The sequence below is a fragment of the Urocitellus parryii genome, chromosome 1 (genome assembly GCF_045843805.1).
Source record: "Urocitellus parryii isolate mUroPar1 chromosome 1, mUroPar1.hap1, whole genome shotgun sequence".
Lineage (NCBI taxonomy): Eukaryota > Metazoa > Chordata > Mammalia > Rodentia > Sciuridae > Urocitellus > Urocitellus parryii.
In genome coordinates this window covers 75,806,864-75,827,351 of record NC_135531.1, presented here as the reverse complement: position 1 = coordinate 75,827,351, position 20,488 = coordinate 75,806,864, and the positions used below count along the sequence as shown (strand labels likewise).

The 20,488-nt window shown below is 31.5% G+C and overlaps 1 protein-coding gene across 1 annotated transcript in view; it reads left to right on the top strand.

Moving 5' to 3' along the window:
* The window catches only part of Arb2a (ARB2 cotranscriptional regulator A), a 308,340-nt gene that overhangs the window by 255,433 nt on the left and 32,419 nt on the right, over positions 1-20,488 (top strand). The window contains exon 8 of the mRNA XM_077795123.1: positions 7,980-8,099. Coding sequence (XP_077651249.1) covers positions 7,980-8,099 — 120 coding nt within the window. The remainder of the gene's footprint in view (positions 1-7,979; positions 8,100-20,488) is intronic.

Below are 20,488 nucleotides of genomic sequence, written 5' to 3'. Positions count from 1 at the left end.
TCTGCTAAATTGGTTACCATTTGTCTATGTGGTGTATCTGTCTTCTAAAATGTTGCCATTTTCTCCTCTTTCTTATCCTATTTCTTGTGAATTTATGTTTTTTTTAAGATACCTTTTGGTAGTATTTATGAGGCAGTCAGACACAAGATGTTTAATCTGCCACAAGATGTTTAAGCTGGAACTACATTCTAAGTACTTAGAGCAAGGGTCAGCAAACTTTTTCTTAAAATGCTATATATCAAGTAATTTAGGATTCTAGGCCATTCTGACTGCCTCAGCTTCTTGACTCCACTGTGATTCTTTGGTGAAAGCAACCATGGATAACACATGAACAAGTGTTGGAATGGAACCATCATTTGACCCAGTTTTCCTACTCCTTGGCTTATACCCCAAATACTTAAAAAATCAGCATACTGCAGTGATGCAACCACATTAATGTTGATAGCAGCTCAATTCACAATAGTCAAGCTAGGGAACCAATCTATGTGCCCTTCAGCAGATGAATTGATAAAGAAAATATGGTATATACACAATGGAATATTACTCTGCCATAATAAAGAATGAAATTATGGCATTTGATGGTAAACCGATGGACTGAGAATATCATGCTAAGTGAAATTATCTGGTCCCCCAAAACCAAAGGCCAAATGTTCTCTTTGATATGTGATGCTAACCCACAATAAGGGAGGGTAGGGAGGGGAAGAATTGGATTATACAAAGGGGAATGAAGGTAAGAGAGGGGAGATGGGAATAGGAAAGACAGTAGAATGAATCAGATATAACTTTCCTTTGCTCATACATGAACACACGACCAATGTAACTCCACATTATGAACAACAAGAATGGGATTATAACTGCAATGGGTTATAGTCCATGTATGTATAACATGTCAACATATACCCTACTGTTATGTATATCTAAAAACAACAAATAAAATTAAATAAATCATTTTTAAATGCATTCAGAAGAACATAATTACCCTGGAATACATATATACTTAAGGTTTTTTTTAGTTTATTTATTTATTTTTTGTTTAGTTTTGTTTGTACTAAAAACAAGTATATATGACTGTATTCAAGATAACAGTCAGCCAGCTTCCAGACCATGGTTTAGGAAAAAGGTGTTTCTCCACTGTTTTTTTAGTTTTTATTGATACATAATTTATGTAAGTTGTGCTAATTTTAATTACACAGTTAGATGTATTTGATAAATATATGCACATGTAACCATCCATTGAAAAAAAAAAACGTTTACAACACCTAAAAAATTTTCACTATGCAACCAGTTCCTTCATCCCGTGTTCTAACCCTGATGATCCTGATTTGTATTCTAACACTACAGTTTCAGCTTTTCTAGAATTCTTATCAACTGAATTATACTATATGTAGTTTTTTTGTGTCTGGCTTCTTTCACTTAGCCTTATTCTTTGTTGTAGTTGTATAAAAGTCAGTAAATTAATAATAGTTTTCTAATTAATAATAATTAGGTTCATTTTCTCTCTTTTAAGTGGTAGAAGCTATTTGAGTGAGAGAAGGACACATTGAACTTTCAGAAAATAAACTCCTTCATTTCACAGTGAAGGTCTTTTTTCATATGAACCTGGTGGACAATATATGATCTCTGCATACACAATATTCTTGTATCTTTTTCTTTGGACTCTTTGTTATGGACTCTTTGCTCTTCAGTTCATCACTATTAAGTGAAGCAACACTGGTTAGACCTACTTAGAGAGATGTTAAGTATGTTTTAATATTATGGGCTCTATAAAGTAATTATAAAGTTTGTGAGTACCTGGGTGTGAATTCTGGCTTTGCCATATACTAATAATTTTCTTGAGCAAATTTCTCAATCCTTATTTATATGTTTGTCAGAGGTAATAGTTTTGCCTAACTTATAGGATTAAATAAGTTAATATTTGCAATGTATTTAGATAAATGCCTGCCATAATGTGTGTTATAGAAGCATAACATATTATGATGCATTTAGATTTTCCTAACGGGGAAGCTTAAATTTTATTAATGTGAATATAATCATCAGTTTACTTTTTGGAAATGTTCAGTAGTGCAATGGAGCACAGTTCTGAAATCTAAGAATACAACCAACTCTACCTTCCATGCCAGGTCACATCTTTTTTGTGTGACAGTATGACCCAATCACAAAGTATTTGGTACCACATCTATAAAAGATGGGTATAATTATTTGTTTAGCAATCTCCTTTTTAAACTAACTCTTTTAAATTGTTGGTTTACATTTTATATTTAAACAGATTAAAAGGCAATGTTTTAATCAATTTGATATTGCAACCATTTGTTAACAACATTTTTAACACAAATTATTTTAAAGGATACATGATGTAGTATAAAGTTCAGACATGTGAAACAGAAAGACCAGCTTGCAATCCAGCAAACTATAGGACCTTGAGGAAATCAATCTTCATAAATTGGGATATTTAAAGCATTCATGCCTTAAAGTCATTGAGAGAAAACAATTATGAAAGAAAGCACATGGCCAGTTCAAGTGGATAGTGTTCTGGGAGAGAGATGGTTATAGCTTGAATTTATACACATATAAATATTTGTGTTCAGTGATTGTTATATTTTGTTGGGCTTTTGTTTTTGTTTTTTAATGACAGACTTTCACTGTGTTGCCCAGGATGGTCTCACACTTCTGGGTTTAAGTAATCCTCCTGCCTCAGACTTAAGTAGCTGGGACTACAGGCATGCACCACCATGCCCAGCTTTTATTTGTATACATGTTTATATTTGACATTTATGTATGACATAACTGAAATTAGTGACAGCTATGTATTAGTACAAAGTCACAAATGTTACACTTGTTCGTATAGAAATTTGTGCTTGCCAGTATAGTTACAGGAAGATTTACATGAAATAAAAGTAATCTTAAATTTTTCATTTTAAAATTGGATATTTTAAAAATCTTTGCATTTTCAGTTTACTGAAGTGAATTTTAAGTTTAAAGTATATATCATAAGAGTATTCATTTTATATCTTTGTAGCAACAGGTTAGCTGAAGAAAAATCTGTCAAATTTGGCAGTAGTTCAGAAAATATGTGAACCTGTCACAGTAAGCAGTCTCAAAGGGCGAAATGCATTACAGGAGCTAATTAACCTTAGAAAATAATTACACAAATATGCAAATGTTGTTTAGATAATTCCATGTGTTATCAGCACAGGTAGTCCATCATAAATGCAGACCTTGCAATGCCTAGGTAGTAGAATCTGGCATAGTCGATAAGGCTTTGGTTACTCATCACTTCTGTTTGGCATTTAAGGATTAATGATGGCAAGAGTATACCAGGAAATTCAACCTGTACTCTTAATATAGCAGAATTCCACAGTGTAAATATCCTATAAAGTCTGCCACCAGCAAACTCTAATTAATGGATTTACTTCTTGTTTTTTCCATGTACTTTATACGTTTGCATATTCTCAAATCATCCAACTTGAATCAAGTTACTCAATACAAAATGCATTATAATGTGAAATTCATGGAGAAACCTGTACAATTTAGTGTATTTGCATTTCTGTAATTGAAGCATATTAGGAAGCCTTTCCTATTGAAATCTGTTTAATCTCAGAATACACTATTGATAATATATACACTCTGGATTATAGTTTATAAATATATAATGATTGTGCACACAGTGTGGACTATGGGTTGGAATGGCACAAATTTGCCTTGGTATAGCATCACTTCATTTATAAAATTGAGATTTTAGTTTGTAATATTTTTAATGTAACACTCCAGAATTATACATTTAATTGACTCAAATTAATTCCTGTGCTTAACTGCAGAATTTTTTAAATCCTAAAATATAGGGATCTCTCTCTCTGTCTCAAATACTATAGATAGTAAAAAAAATCCTTGGGAGATAGAAGAATAAGAGAGCCAAACTGTTTATAGCTAAGATTTATCTCCTTTATTACCTGTTTTTAAAAGTAATATTTTGAATAAAACTATCTCACTAATTCTTCAAGAATGGAGTCAACCTTCTTTTGATGATTCAGGATCACTGTTATCCCTGTCAGTTATTGTGCTTTAAATACAGTACTGCCCTTACCTTGCTCAGTGATAATACTCATAGTCTCAGACTGTATGTTCTCTTTGATTTTTTTATAGTTTTTCTGTTTCTTAAGTTACTGTCAAGCTTTCAGCTATAGCTTCTTACTCTTACACCTATTTGAAAAAAAAAAACCTTCTAATTTGCCTCTTGTAAATGTGTAGTCGACTTTAATACCTTCATATCTAAAAAATTCTAAAGACCATGCTCAGATGCTAATTCTCTCCAAGGAGTCATCAATAATTAGAATAGTATTTTTGACTTTTTGTTGTTTATATTTTTATTATGAAAAACATTATTTTGTAGATATATAGATGGTTCAAAAGTATAAAGAAGTTAAAAAGAGAAATATTCATAATCCTATAATCCATAAATAGTATAAGTGCTTTTAATACTTTTGTTCACTTCTTTTGAAATGTCTTTTTTAAAGCTATCTTATATAGTGAAAATTATACTACATATAAAACCAAATGAGCTACATGCATTATATGTTAAATTCATCAAATAGGTAAATACTATATCCTTAGACTGATAAACTATAATTTATTTAACTACTTCTCCATTATCAAATATTTAAGCTTCATTCAAATTTTTGCTGCTATAAATGAGAAAGTGATGAATATCTTTCAGCATCGGTCTTTTGCCATATTCCAGATTAGTAGAAACTAGATTCATTTTCGTGTTTAAATACTCCTTTTTCTTGTTTTTTTTTTTTTGTAAACATACTCCATAATATTTTGTCCACATTATTGTTGTCAATAACACTAACATTGTTAGTTGTTATTGAGTGATGATAGCATGCTTTGTATTTATAGTTGGAATCCAAAAAATAATGTCTTCAGGTTACTTATATTTTATAAAAGGAAGCAGAAATAACCTGAAAGATTAAAAATAAATGAGACAAAAAAACAATGAAATGGTATAGGATTCAATTTAATCTCCCATGACTGATAGAACAACTGGTAGGTAATCTTGAACAAACGTATTTTGCAGTAGTTTTAAATGTGACATGATACTAACACAGGTCAGTTATAAGATTTTGTGGGTCAAGTTAAACCCTTGTCACTTCTGCACAAGATTCTAATCTTCAGTTAACTTGACATTTCCCAGGAAGACTGATAAGGAGGTGTTTTAAGTTGGGTTTCCCAGTTTAATGAATTTTGAAATGGAGATTTGTATGCAAGAAGTTTGTTCAGGAATTTTCTTGGGATTACCTCCTATTAGGAAGTGGGGAAAAAATAGAATGAGCAGAAGTTGCAGTAGTCACAACAAAAGCCTAAGCTTAGAAAATGTATCTATAAGGTCAGGTTTCATTACATAGCCCCAATTTAGACCCATTCTCCCAGTACAATTACTGATAAGCTCTTTCTGCATTCTCCAGTGTTTGTATAATAAATTTTGTGATCGTTTCATATGAATATATAGAAATGTGTTAAATATGTATGGTCATTTACAAGAATAGCTGTAAAGAATACATTTCTATAACTGCCACCACAGTCAAGAAATGGAACCATGGAAGCCACCAGCAGTCTATTTTCCAGTCACAACTCATTTTTCCTTAGCTGATTTTTATGATACTGATTTTTATGATAACCATTTTCCTACTTTTTAAATTTATGAAAGGTAATTAACAAAGTCTAAAAATCACTACAACTCTTTCTTTCTAATTATTATTTTTTCATTCATATTATATACACATCTTAGGTATGGGTAATTTCATATTTATGTTACTAATATTTATCTTTAAAGTATATTTGTATTTTCATATATAACTGTAAAGTTGTAGGTAATCAGCTTGAAGAGAAATATTGGGTTTTTATTGTTAATTATTACATTGATATTTAATGAGCAAGAAGACAAAGCTATTAGCTTCAAGAATTTGATAATGTTAACAAGCAATCACAGCATAGATCCTTTACTGCACTAATGGGAAGCACACGCAAGATGTTGTTAGAGAATGTTGTCTAACCTTGGGGTGACATTGAATACTTTCTAGATACCTCAGTTGGGGACCAAAGACAAGTAGGATTTGTACAAATAGGTGAAGGTAGTAGGTAAATTGAGGGTAGAGCTCAAGGGTCACTTCCCAATCAAAGGAAACAGTCCAGAAACAAGAAAAGTATGGCACAACTAGGTTTACTGCAAGTTCCTCCTTGCAACTGGTACACAGAGAGTGATCCCTGTTTTCTCTCAGAAGGCAAATAAATGATTTCTTTTAGTTACTGCATTTTGCAGGACAATGGTGAGAGATTCTGTTCAAGAGATAGATGGATACCAGATCATGAAGTGCCTTGGATATCATACCAAGGAATATAAATTTCATCTTGAAGGCAATGAGAAAACTTCAGAATTAAACAGGAAGTAACTGACTTGGCAACATGATTGTATTTGCATTTTGGGGAAGGAATTTGGGGGAAAAGAACGGAATTCTTTCTACAGAGTTAAAGCAATCCTAGAAACAGAAAAACTGGGATAGAGATTGTGTAGTCATTCACTTGTGAAGTTTTATGAGAAAAGTGGACAGATTTAAGAGACAGTTGGAGACAGAGTCAACAGGATTTTGATTAAATGAGGATTTTGAGGGAGAGAGAAGTAAAAACTTATGCTCAAGTTTCACTTGGACACAAGGAATAGATAATATCACAGGTTTGGAGAATAAGTTTTAGTATAATGTTGGATTGGTTGAGTTTGAAGTTTCTATGGGCCTTCCAAAAGGAAATGATCAGTAAGCAGTTGTCTTTGTGAATGTGGAAAGAAATCTAGGGTAGAGATTGATATTATGAAACAATAGCTTAATAAGTTATTGTAAAATTTCTAAGTTGAAAAATTTGCGTTGATTTTGGAATCCATGACATCATAACATTCTTAGGAAATTAGTCTGTTACTGTTAAAGCATCTAAGAAATAGTTGTACAAAACATTTTCATGATGTTTAGTTCTTAGCAGTTTATTTTTTATCATTATTATTTAGTTTTTTAATTTTTATTGTTTTAGTTTTTACATTATCTAGGTTTTAGCTTTAGCCATAATATGTATCAACAGTAGAAATAAATACAACGAAGTGAAGTTACTGTAGAATTTTTCAAATTTTGAGCAATATATATAGATTTATTAGGATTTAGCTAATTAGAAAGAAATGTGAAAACTATGTTTATATATTGATGTTTCTTACAGTTCTATAAATAAAATATATATAAATGTGGCTGTATAACCAATGTGATCCTGCAATCTGTACACGTGGGAATAATAAGAATTCTTACCCCATTGAATCAAATGTATGATATATGATATGTCAAGATCAATGTAATGTTTTGAGCAACTAATAAATTTCTGATGTTTAAAAAAAATTAAATAAATATCCACTTTTACAAACAAACAAAAAAAAAGAAAATGCTTTTAGAAAAAATGTTTTTAATAAATTCAATAGAAAATATCCATTGTTCATTTTTCTCCTTATTTTCAGCTTAGTTATTTATAATCTTATCAATCAAATAATTTAGATATAGGTATACTGCAAACATTGCCATATGTAAGTATAGGAACATAGCTAAATATTTACTGTTATGTTCTTTGAATCATAAAATCACTATAACTGTCAGCTAATAATTCTAATGTACTTAGATGTGTTTTAATATCTCAGGTATACCTGGATTGTTCCCCCTAAAAATTCAGTTTATTTTAAATAATTTGTTTCAGAGTTAAGCTTAGCAATAAAATACTAATAGTTTTAATACTAATTTATTAATTAGCATTTATTAATTTAAATAAATTTATTTAAAATTTCAGTGTAGTTCTTTTGTTATTGTTTTGAATGCACTATAACCATTTTATGTCTTACATGTATGCAAGCATATAATTAAATTATTGATTACTGTGATAGTAATTTGTTTTCTTTGTAGGAGAATGGTTCTCCTGAAGAACATGCCGTCTATGTTTGGGACCATTTCATAGCCCAGTCTGCAGCTGAGAATGTATTTTTTGTTGCTCACAGCTATGGAGGACTTGCTTTTGTTGAACTGGTAAGTGCACATTTAATTGTATTTTTAATTCCCATTATCCTTAAAGTTTTATTCCCTGTATTTCCTTTTTTAGTATCATTACTTTAACTTATTATATAAAGGTTGAGAGTAGATATCTTGAGTAAACAAATTTGTGATATTTATGAAGAGTATAAAAGTTTAAGATGACAGAGATTTTCAGTTTAACCAGAATCTCTTTGCCTATTCCTTATTTACATATATTTTTTAAATTTCTATATTGTAGTCCCAGTTTCTACACATTTCATATTTATATCTCCTGTTTTTTTATGTATTCCACTGAAGCTTATATTTTCTGTAAAGTATATAAAACTGGGAATATTTTGATTTTTCACTGACATTTTATCTCTATTATTTAGTGCTTGATACTTGGTCAGGATTTATATAATTAATACTAAAACTACCAGAAAAATTCCATTAATATGATTCTAACTAGAATGCATTGCTTGGCCTTGCATTTCAAAAAAAATTGTATTTCAAAATAATTGGACTTTTCGAGTTCATGTGTAAGATTATGTGTACATGAGAGAAAAAGCTACTAAAATTTCTGAATTTTGTCTTTATTATATGCAGTATCACAAGCAGCATAATCTTATGCCAGTGTGGCAATTGTGATATAATCAATACTAAAGAAGCACTAATGAAGAATTTGTGCCTCCATGTCTATACTCCCTTATGTCAAGAAGATACCATTACTATAATAAAATGATTAGTGTGATAAAAGTACATCTGATAATTTTAAATCCAAATGGATTAAAGCAAACATTAAAAGTAGGCACAATATCAATTGTCTAATTTTTGTGTTTCTAGACTTTGGTGAGTATTTCTGTATGTCATGGAAACTAAATATTTTCTCATGGACTTTTCTACTGCTTTATGCATTATTGCTTCCTTAGGTGATATAGATATAAAACTGATGGTGACTTCTGACACTTGAGAATGCTTTAGCCTACGTAAATCTACAAATTCTTATGCTATTTTAAGATCAATAAGTAAATTAAATCACTTATTTAATTTACTTCAGTTTTTAGGGATTATTTTCAAGTAATTTTACTTTGCTAAAATTATTTATTCATATATAACAGATATCTTAAGTTAGCTCTTTAGCACATTAATGTGATATATTTTTAAAAATACAAATGTTACTTTTCAAAGAATTCCTTCCAACACCTACAGATACATAATTATACAGACATAGATGCAGATAGCTTATTTTTTCTCTATAAGTCATTAAATTACTTTAAACATAAACTTTTTGGACTTGTAGAGTGACTTAAGATATGTGAGGACCTGCAATATTCATCAAATTTCAGATTTCTTGAGAAATAAATTCCTTTAATTTATAAAATCCTTTAATTTATAAAAACCTTTATCATACCAAATTTGGAATTTAAGTGTATTTTGGACCATTTTAAAAATGAACTTAAGATGCCAGGGTTGACAGATGACCAGTATGTCAGTCCTGTTCTGCCTGTCCTTCTTGTCACACACTGGTGGATATTTCTCCACTTTTGTTCCACTTTAATATAAAGCACACAGATGTTTCAGAACAAGACTTGACTTCTGACCTTGAGGCTATTAGGGTCAGGGTCCTCAGGGCCTGTGAAATTATCACAAGCTGAGCTAAAGTTTTTCTCCATCACAGGAAGTAACCAGTAAGTAAGAAGTTAAAAAGGAGCTTTGTCAGAGAGACAAGATGGTCTCAGTAAGGGTCAGCTTCTGTAGTCTGCTATCTCTGCAGGAGGCACATGCTTGGGAGGAGGAATATAATATAACCACTGGCACATCACATATCTGTCAGGCAACACTAGGGCTGAGAAGTCTATTTAATGTAATATACCTTGTTTAGTTTTTAAAATATGAATGGCAATTATCTCAACTTCATATATATGCTACTTTTTGAGAAATAGGTGATTGTAGTATGTAATAGAGGTATACAGATGGTGGCAACTGAAGAAAGAGTGCTTCTTGACCTAATAAAATGGATTCCTCTAAGCAAATAACATTGTATACTGATGAGTTTAACCTTAATATTTTACAAACTCAGTGAATATATTTAAGTTCATTATGTTTCTTTTTCAAAAGGCTTTTTTAAAAGCATGTTAAAGAAACCAAATACTGAAATGCTTTTAAACCTTTTGCTTTTGCTAAAACTAAATAATTTCTTTCATATTCTAATATTCTTAGGGAAAAGTCATGGTGTTGAAATTGTTAACAAATATTTATTCTCTCTGGATTTTTCAATAGAATATATGAAATTATTTTATGTGGATTCAAAATTTTAACATAGCTTTACAAGAAAGTAAACTGTGAAGATTAATATATAAATCATAAATTATTAATTAGTTTTTTATCTCAATAGTGCATAATATATATATGCATTTATATATATATAAATATATATCATACATCAGAAACTTTGGATTCCAGTAAGTTTAAATTTTTTTCTTTGTTTTTTCAGTGCTAGCCATCAAACTCAGGGCCTTGTGTGGTTCTCTCTCTTTCTCTCTCTTGCTCTTAGTTTGCAGCATTATGTGTGAATGTATCATTTTTCTACCACTTATTTTATACCTGCTGTAATTATTAATCATAATTAGAATGTACCAGATTCATCGGGAAGACAACTACATAAACAAGTTCACTGGGGTTTTGTTTTGTTTGTTTGTTTGTTTGTTTGTTTTTTACTATGCTGAAGATCAGATCCAGGGCTTCACACATGGTAGGCAAGGCATTGTGACATTAAGCTGCATCCCAGCCCTTTTCAAATTTTTTATTTTGAGACAGGGTCTCACCAAGTTGCCCAAACTGGCCACTAACTTTTGATCCTCCCACCTCAGCCTTTAGAGTAGCTATGATTACAGACATGCACCATCGTGCCTTGCTCACATTCTTCTTTAGGTCATGAATGTCAGAAAAAGTCATTTTAATGTAAACAGTGTGACAAGTACAGTTTCACCAATAAATGCAATTACTTTTAGTACTTATTGTTTGAATAATAGGTACCAGTCAGGACTCAGGATGAAATGCATCTTGACATTCACTAAATGAAAACTGTGTATAATTGTTGGTTAAAATTAAATGTGCTGCTAATAGATATCTGAAGATAAATTACTTTTAAACTATTGAGCTTTCATATTATACTAGTTATTGTTTATTAAAACTGAGAACATTGATTATTTCCTATGTTAAAATGTTGACTTTCTCCTGTAAAAGATGTTATTTTCAAAATCATTGCTCATTTTGGGGAGTAAATCTTGGACTCTAAACAGACCTAACTTCATGAACACAATTTACAGTTTGTGAGAAAAATTATACTAAAAACTACCTTTCTCTGCTTTTGTTTGCATCATATAGTAACAATTCACATTTCTAATTTGCTAAATTTTCTATGATTCTAGTAAAAATTAGTATTGATAAAACTGTTCTTATATCTCTCACAGAGTTCAGTCATTAAAAATGTAAGTATTTAGTTTATGGACTGATAGTGAATGTTTGAAAGCAATCACTTTGCAGTTATCAGTTCTACATATTTGAAGTGTTGCCAATATTTAAAGTTACAATTATTAAATGATCATTTCTGTCTTATAAAATTTATTTTATAACTTGTGGAATTAATAATCATAATTAGAATGTACCTACCAGATTCATTTGAAAGACATCTACAAATAATGAATCTTACTTTTGTCTTATTAGCTGTTAAAACTTAAGGCTGTTTTTAAAAATTAACTGTCATTTTAAAACAAGGCTATATTTGACCTTTTTCATTATTTCTTCTCCATCCACTTTAATAAAGTGATTCATTGCTTCTATTATTAGCCATTTCAGAGTGTTTTTTTTCTTGTCTTTCCAAGTGATGATCAGTTTGGAAAAATCAAGTAACCTTAAATTTTTCCTTTTTTGAAAATGAACTGGCTTTCCTTGTCAGTGCCCAGTCACCAATCTCTGCTCACCTTACCATACCTATTTGCAGCCCTCAATAAATCAATTTGCATTCAGATTTCATTCCTTAAATAAATGTGCTCATATTTTTTGTAAAACATATTAAATATTTTATTAAATGTTTCACTAGTTTATTGAATACTCTGAGCTGATTTAAAAAATCATTATCTTTCTTATTATTTATATTTCCTTTCCCATGTTATTAGTGGTATGTTCACAACCACCATTAAAAACATCACTTAGAAATGTGTGAAAACAGCTTCTTTTGAAAGAGTGTCTCTACCCACTTTTGATTTTGGTTTCTCCATGCTTGTCAGCACTTGATTGGCATCTCACTTGCATGTGAATTAAGGAATGAAGGGAACTCTTATTTTCCTGCCATTGTTCCATGCTGGGCTCCCTGGCCTCCAGGCAGCCTAAGCTGCCCTTGAGCAGCTGATAGAGGACTAGTTTTTGGAGGAGCTATGTGAGGACACTCAACCTCAGTCTACTTTCAGTAGATCTTTTTAAATTGCCTAGAGCATGATTTAGAATTACACTAAATAAAAGGTAGAATAAAACTAAAGTTATCTTTTATCTTTAGAGATATCAATTAACTACAACCTTAAAGAAGTAATAATTTATTTTGTCCATAAAAAACAAAGTAAATTGGACATTTGTAAAATGTCTGCTTAATGTGATCAATGGGAATACCTAAAAGTTGGAGTGCTGGGAATCAAGAATTGAGGGGAGGTAAAATGAGAGAAAATAAGTCAGAGAAAAACTGAGTCAAAATAGTATTAAAATAATTCAGGCTGAAAACACTCTTACAAGCCTACTTTAAAATCTAGGTTAAAAAAAATCTGAAAAATAAGGTGTCATTTCAGTAAAACTACAAAAAAATCCTAATTAGTTTGTTTTTAAGTTGTTGTTGTTGTTGTTGTTGTTGTTGTGTGTGTGTGTGTGTGTGTGTCTATCTTGACTTGCCCAAATGATCTAGAAACAACTTAAGAATAGATCAAATATTGTCCCCAAATTTGAGAACACAAGATATTACAATCTAAATAGTTAAATATCCTACAGTTACTTCACCAGTAACTTTTATCAATAAATTTATTAGTTCTACCTCCTCTCCATTTAAATATTGATTGATTTGGAAGTTTTGTCTGATCAATTCTCTCACATTAGACAGTGCTATTGTTTTTGCTCTGGTATAAGTCTCTTTTAATCTTCAACTCACTCTTTTAAGTATAGTCTTTTCAATAAAAGAGGAAAACTATTAAAACTAAATTATATCTTCATAATATGATATGGCAGTCTATGGAATAAGCCTAGAAGACTTTACATTTCATTCCACCCATTAGTTTAATGTTAACTTTAATTTAATCATTAGCTTATTTTGGTTTGTTTTCATTTTTTAAACTTTTTTTAGATATAACTTACTTATCTTTATTGATATGGAGATATAATAAAGAGTTTTTGAAGCTGATAGAGATACAATTCGAATCCCATGCTCTCCCCACCAACCCCATTATGAATCAGCATCCTTATCAGAGAAAATATTCAGCATTTGGTTTACCATATTTTCTTTATCCATTCAACAACTGAAGGACATCTAAGGTTGGCCCCATAGTTTAGTTATTGAAGTCTTACACATTTTTATAAAATTTATTCCTAAGTATTTTTGTATTGTTATTCTATGTGCAATTGTTTTCTTAATTTTATTTTCACATTGTTCATTACTAATATATAGAAAAATGATTGATCTTATATATAGATCTTATATCCTATAACCTGAATTAATTTGTTAGTTCAAATCATTTTATTTGTGGATTCCTTAGAATTTTCCTAGTTCAAGACCATATCATTTGTAAATATAAATATTTTACATATTTCTTTAAAATCTGGATGCGCTATTTATTTATTTATTTATTTTTGCCTGTTTGCCCTGACTGAAAAGAACCTCCTGTGCAAGATTGAATAGAAGTTACACTGAACTATAAAATTATAAAAGTTACAGTGGCTACAGTGAATGTTCTTGTTTCTGATCTTAAGGGGAAAGCATGAAATGTTTCACCATTAAGTATGATGTTGGCTATGATTTTTTTCCATATTTGATGTATTATTTCCCATAAGAACTTAGTATGCTCTTAATGCTTCAGTCACACCAAGATCAGATTATTGAGAAGGCTGCTGAAATGGAGAAAAACTTCAGTAATCTTTAATGAAGATCTTTTTGTACAATAAATGATTCATGCTATTCCTTTGGAATTACCTTTGGAAGAGACTTTTTCTATACCTACATAGACAGTCTACATCCAGTCCTTAATGTTCTCCCTGCATCTGAATAGCTGAGAGATTGGTCACTGTATGTCTCTGTTCAACAGAGACAACCAGGAAACCAAGGAACGTGGTAAAATTAGCATAATACTTGTTAAGGAGAATTCAGAGAAATTGACATATTAATTTTGTTAAATATAAATTATTACATAAGAAGTATTTCTTTTTTATTTGTTTTATAGAAGATCTTGATGAGATTTTGTACTTTACTGCAAATGTGGGGGTATGATTGACTTTTGTAAAACTTTTCTTAGGAGTGTAGGAAAACATTTTAATTAATTAATGACCTATTTTTACTGTTCTATAGCCTTATGATAATCACTTGTAAGCTCTCCCACAAATAAAATTTCCAACTATATTTAAAGACCTATGATTTGACATCTGACATTAAAAGGGACTTTTAAAGAACAAAAATTTTGTAATCAACACTATTTAGCTTCTACCTTAGAAATTAACACCCCATCCTTATTAAATAATTTACTCAAATTAACTGAGGAGAACTAGGTAAACTTAGACTCAAAGCATACTGGATCCATGTCAAGTTAAAGCTTATGGGAATGAGGATGGAAACGAGATCTAGGCAGAGGTCTCAGTACTAGAGTTCAGAATGGTTTCAGGAAGAGCAAATTCAGCTACATAGCTATATAGATTGGCAGGTAAGCTGTTACTAGGTAGAGTCTGTTACTATAGAGTTTGGTAACTCAATTTAAATAAGGGGGTGTAATCTGGTTACAAGGAACTGAAAATTGAGGCATTTGGTGGTAAGTGAGCAAACAGTGTGGTAGTTAGTTCTAAATGTATATCTTCTCCTACCATACCTCACCTCACTACCTTATAGGAAAAGAAGAAAATATTACAGGATCTGGCACCAGAGAAGGATAGCAAAGTAGGTGTAAGTATTTACCCCTTTACGTAATAGTTCAGAAATGGAATCCTCTCCAAAGAAAGAAAGAGGCAATAGGAGTAGTAGGCATAAAAATCAGGAGCATTTGGAATACTGAATCAGGGAAGAATTTCAATTATATATGGCTTAGGTCAGAATTTAATGGAATAGAATACTGCATGTCATTCTTATACCTAAGACTTATTCTCGAAACACTCCTTATCTGGTTCTGTGTCAATGAAGTTGGGGAGGAAGAGCTATCCTTTTTCCTTCTATGGTGGCCAAGATGATCATATTATGGATCCAAAACTTTCCTAGTGCTCAAAGACTATTAAAGCAATACTTAGCCAAGTGCGATAGAGAACACTTGTAATCCCAATGGCTTGGGAGTCTGAGGCAGGAGGGTTACCAGTTCAAAACTAGCCTCAGCAACTTAGCAAGGCTCTTGGCATCTTAGTGAGACCCTGTGTACACTGTCTTCTAATAAAAAGGACTGAAAATGTAGCTTATGTTTAAACACCTCTGGGTTCAATCCCTGGTACCAAAAAAACAAAACAGACAAACAAAAAGTAATATTACTCTAGGCCTCTATAACCTTTATTTTTATAATTGCAAACTTTTAAGCCCATATCAGTGTTCTCTCACCTCAAATTTTTTGTTTCTGGTTTTCAACACTGTTTTTTGTTTGTTTGTTTGTTTGTTTTAGTGATGGAGATTTAACCCAGTGTCTAAATATGCTAAACATGTATTCTATCACTAAGCTATACACAGCCTTTCAATACTTTATTCATTAAATGAATTTAAATCACAATAAAGTAACTTGAACCATATAAATTTGACTTTGTAGAAATTATTTCTTGGAATTAAGATTGAATATTATGCCCTCAAGATAAGAATTGGTTTATAAAATTAAAGATATTAATTTATTTGTTTGAACTTGCCCACTCTGTACAGGTACTGTGGAAACATTGAAATACATGCTCCTTGGCCTCAAGAAAGTTATAGTCTAAACAGGAAACATATTTAAACAAAGATATTAAGATAGAACAGTAATTTTGAAATGGGATAACAGCAAAGAGGTCATTATGGTAGTTTCCTCAGTATAAAAATTCATACAACAAATCTGTCTTGCAGAAAGCAAGAAAAATAATTGTTTCTGTGAATGTATTGATATGCACTTTTTGTCAGAACAGTATAATGCATTTTTGTTTTTGTCTTCTGAAAACCCTGGTCCATGGTTACTTTTCCATTTCAGTGATTATTCTCAGCTTAAGTCCCTTGTTCAGTGTCCTACTTCATAGATGTCTTTTGTTTGAAGTCACCTGAGAACTCTTTTTTTAACTGAGAGATAATTAATAACAAATCCATTATTTTTGTTGGTTTTTGCCATGCTTTCTAGCATTGCTAGATATATAATAAATATATACTCAAGAAATAGCTGTTGATCCTAAATTTATATGCAGATCTCAGATGGTGCTATATTGGATCATAATCAAGAAAGTAGGACCTGAGCATTCATATAGAGCCACAGAATAGAATAAATAAGATGGAACACAAGAACAAAGTTGATCAATTAGGATTTAAAAATGGTGATATTTAGAGTTAGTATGCTTTAATAGAGAAGGGGTACAGTGTCTTCCCCTGAATGTTTGGACACTTGGAACAAGTATTAATGGAAAGCTTAGTAAATATCAGAATTCAACCAAGAAGTTATTGAAATCTCTTATCAGGGAAAGTAGCCAAACCTAACCCTAACCCCAAACTTCAGTTAGGTTTTCTACGATTAAATTAAATAAGTTAAATTTCAAATTTTCTAGAGTCTGATTTTCCTATTTAAATACTTGTTAGTTATCTTAGTTTAGGCTGCTATAACAAAAATACTGTGGACTGTGACTTAAACAACAAACATGAAGGAAAGGTGCTGGCAGATTCTACCTCTGGTGAAAGCCATTTCTGTCATGTATATAGTCACCTTCTTTCTGTATTCTCACATGGCAGAGATGAGAGGCCAGTTATCTAGTCTCTTCTTCTTGTAAGAACACTAATCTCATCATAGGGGCTTGAATCTCAAGACCTCATTTGAACCTAAGGGGAGTGGTTCTGCCTTCTGGTACTATTACATTAGGGCTAGGGTTTCAACATATGTATTTGGGGGAAATACAAATGTGCAATCCATCGCTTAACTACTTAACGTGTATGCATTCATTCCATCCCAACAGCCCCAGAAGTCTTAATTTGTCCCAGCAGTACCTCAGTCTAAAGTTCAGAGACTCATCTAATTATCTAAATTAAATATAGTAAGACTCAAAGTATGATTCATTCTGTGGTAAAATTCCTTTCTAGCTGTAAACCTGTGAAAGCAAACAAGTTATATGCTTCCAAAATACAATGTTGAATCTGCATAGGATAAATATTCCCATTCCCAAAGGAAGAAATAGAAGAAAAGCAATGGGTGATAGGTACCAAGGAAGTCCAAAATCTATTAAGACAAATCTCATGAGATCTTAAGACTTAGGCAAAATCTATGGCTACATTCTCTGACTTCTAGGCCCACTGGGACAGCAATGTCACCTGCAAGATATTTTAATGCCTCAGCTCTCTGCTGGGGCCCTCCCCATGTCTTTTTTTTTTTTCTTTTTTCTCAAGGCAGGGGTCCTGCTTCTAGAGTTCTGGCAAGCAGAACTATTGCTCCCATGATTTCTCTTGGAGACCATTTACCATGATAAAACCTACATGGTCTCTGAATTGCCTTCAAAGCCATTCTTTCTTTTGGTTCAACTTTGCAGCTAAGTAGAATTGTTATGATATCCTGTAGAGTGTAAGAAGTGTGACAGCCTTCCTTCATTTCCTCCCATCTTCTCCTTCAATTCAAATTGGGTGTTTTCTTGCTGGAGCAAGTAATTAAATCATGGTTTATGTCCATACTACTCTCTTTATCAAATGTTTGCTCAGCCACACCTTTAGTGCTCTTTTCAGAACATCTTTCTCATTTTTTTAACGTAATGGATGGGCTGAGAATTTTCAAAGTCTGTAAGTTATACGTCCTTTTTGCTTAACAATGCCTCCTGCATTTCTCCTCATCTCTCATTTCACTCTAAAGTCAGGAGTACCCAAGCTAATCCTCCAACGCTTAGAAATCTCAGTTCAAAACCCAATTTCTTTGCTCACAAGTTTTACTTTACACAAAACACTAGAACACAAACACAATTCTTGCCACATTAACTCAAGGATTGCTTTTCCCTCTATTTTCCAATGACATGTTCCTCATTTCCATTTGAGACATCATCAGACTTGCCCTTAGCCATATTTCTGTCAACATCTGTACATGATTATTTAGGTATTTTCTGAGAAGCTAGAAATTTTCTTTATAGCTCTCTTTTCTTTCTGAGTCCTCACCTTATTGCCTTTAGGTATTGGGAACATTGGTATTTCTAGTGCATATTTAGAAACTCTTCTAGCACTTACTGTTTACACAATTCAAGCTCCATTTTTTTCACATTTAGCATTTGTTACAGTAGCACTCCATTTATTGATACCAATTTCTGTTAGTCTGGTCTGCTATAACAAATGTACCATTGTCTGGGTGACTTCAGTAGCATATTTATTTTTCACAGTTCTCAAGAGTAGGAAGTCCTGGATCAGGGTCTTGGCATGATCAAGTTCTAGTGAGGGCCTTCTTTCTGGTTTGCAGCTGGTCAAATTCTTGTGTTCTCAAGTCATGGGGTGGGAGAAACCTAGTCTCTCCCTCTTCTTGCAAGGACACTAATCCCATCAGGGAGGTTCTTTCCTCATGATGTCATCTAAACCTAATTACCTCCCAAAGGTCTGACTTCCTAATTCCAACTGATTTGGAGGTTAGAGTTTTAATACAGGAATTTTGCAGGGAAGGGAGAACACCAACATGAAATCTGTAAGATTAGTGTATTCAGATTTCTTCTTGGTTTTCTATACCTTATGTAATTTTCATCATAAAAAAGAACATTAGTGTACAAATAAAAGTTTGCTATTCAGCATTTCAGTGACAATTTTATAATTGAATTAAGCAATTAAAAAGTATTCTCACTTTTACTGTGACTAGTTTATGCCTAGATATTTATATATCTTGATGTTTAACTTGTAACATCTCATCTGTAAATTTCTTTATTCCATTGATCAGACATCTTTATTAGATGAAAAACTAAGATAAACATATCTTTCAAAAGGAGAGCCACTGGACAGAAAGATAAAACATATTTAATTTTCTCTGACAATAGAAATTTCCAATTTTGGCTTCTTTGCCATTATAAGGTATCAACTAATGATTTATTATTATAAAGGTTGATTTTCTATAAGTTTCTAACAGCCTGTCTGCCATGACAAAAAAAGCTTTGACTTTCTCTGTAAGGTGATGCCTTATAAATTGTAATAGTAAAATAATGTATATCAATGGCCTTCATATTGCTCCTGTTGTATTACTGTTTAGTTTACCCCAGAAAAATCCCTGGTTGCAATAATGCTAATAGTGTAATAAAAGTTGCTATTATAGGTTCAGCCTCAAATTTTCAGGCATTTATCCAAATATATATATATATATATATATATATATATATATACACACACACACACGTAATCTAAATGTCAAATATGTAGTAATATATTACATATCCTTATTGTATTATATTTTTCTATATTCATATATGAATACACCACCAGTGAAATTCTACATCATTTACAACCACAAGAATGGGATTCTAATTAGAATAAGTTATACTCCATGTATGTATAATATATTAAAATACACTCTATTGTCATGTATATTTTAAAAAACCAGATTTTTTAAAAGTGAAACAAAAAAATAAATTTTAACATTTGGCAACTTTTGCATTTTCTTTAAGATGTTATGCTAAGTTCTTAGAACAGATACCTTATCAGATGGGTGTGTTAAAAGTCCTTTCTTACTCTTGTAGGTCTGTATCATTGTTATCATTATGATATCCATATAATATTTCAGCCAATCATAATGTCCTAAGACATGACTGGGTTATAAACAGTCTGAACAATTCATAGCATTGTCTTTGAAGCTGAATTTTTAAAATAGAACTAGCATTTATGACTGTTTTGTATATCAGAAGCAGCAGCCTCATATTCATGCTCATCATCAACATCTTCGAAGCTTAAATCATACTTGGTGTGCATCAGGCAATTGTTCTAAGCAGTTGGTACGTGTTATCTCATTTAATCATAACAGTTT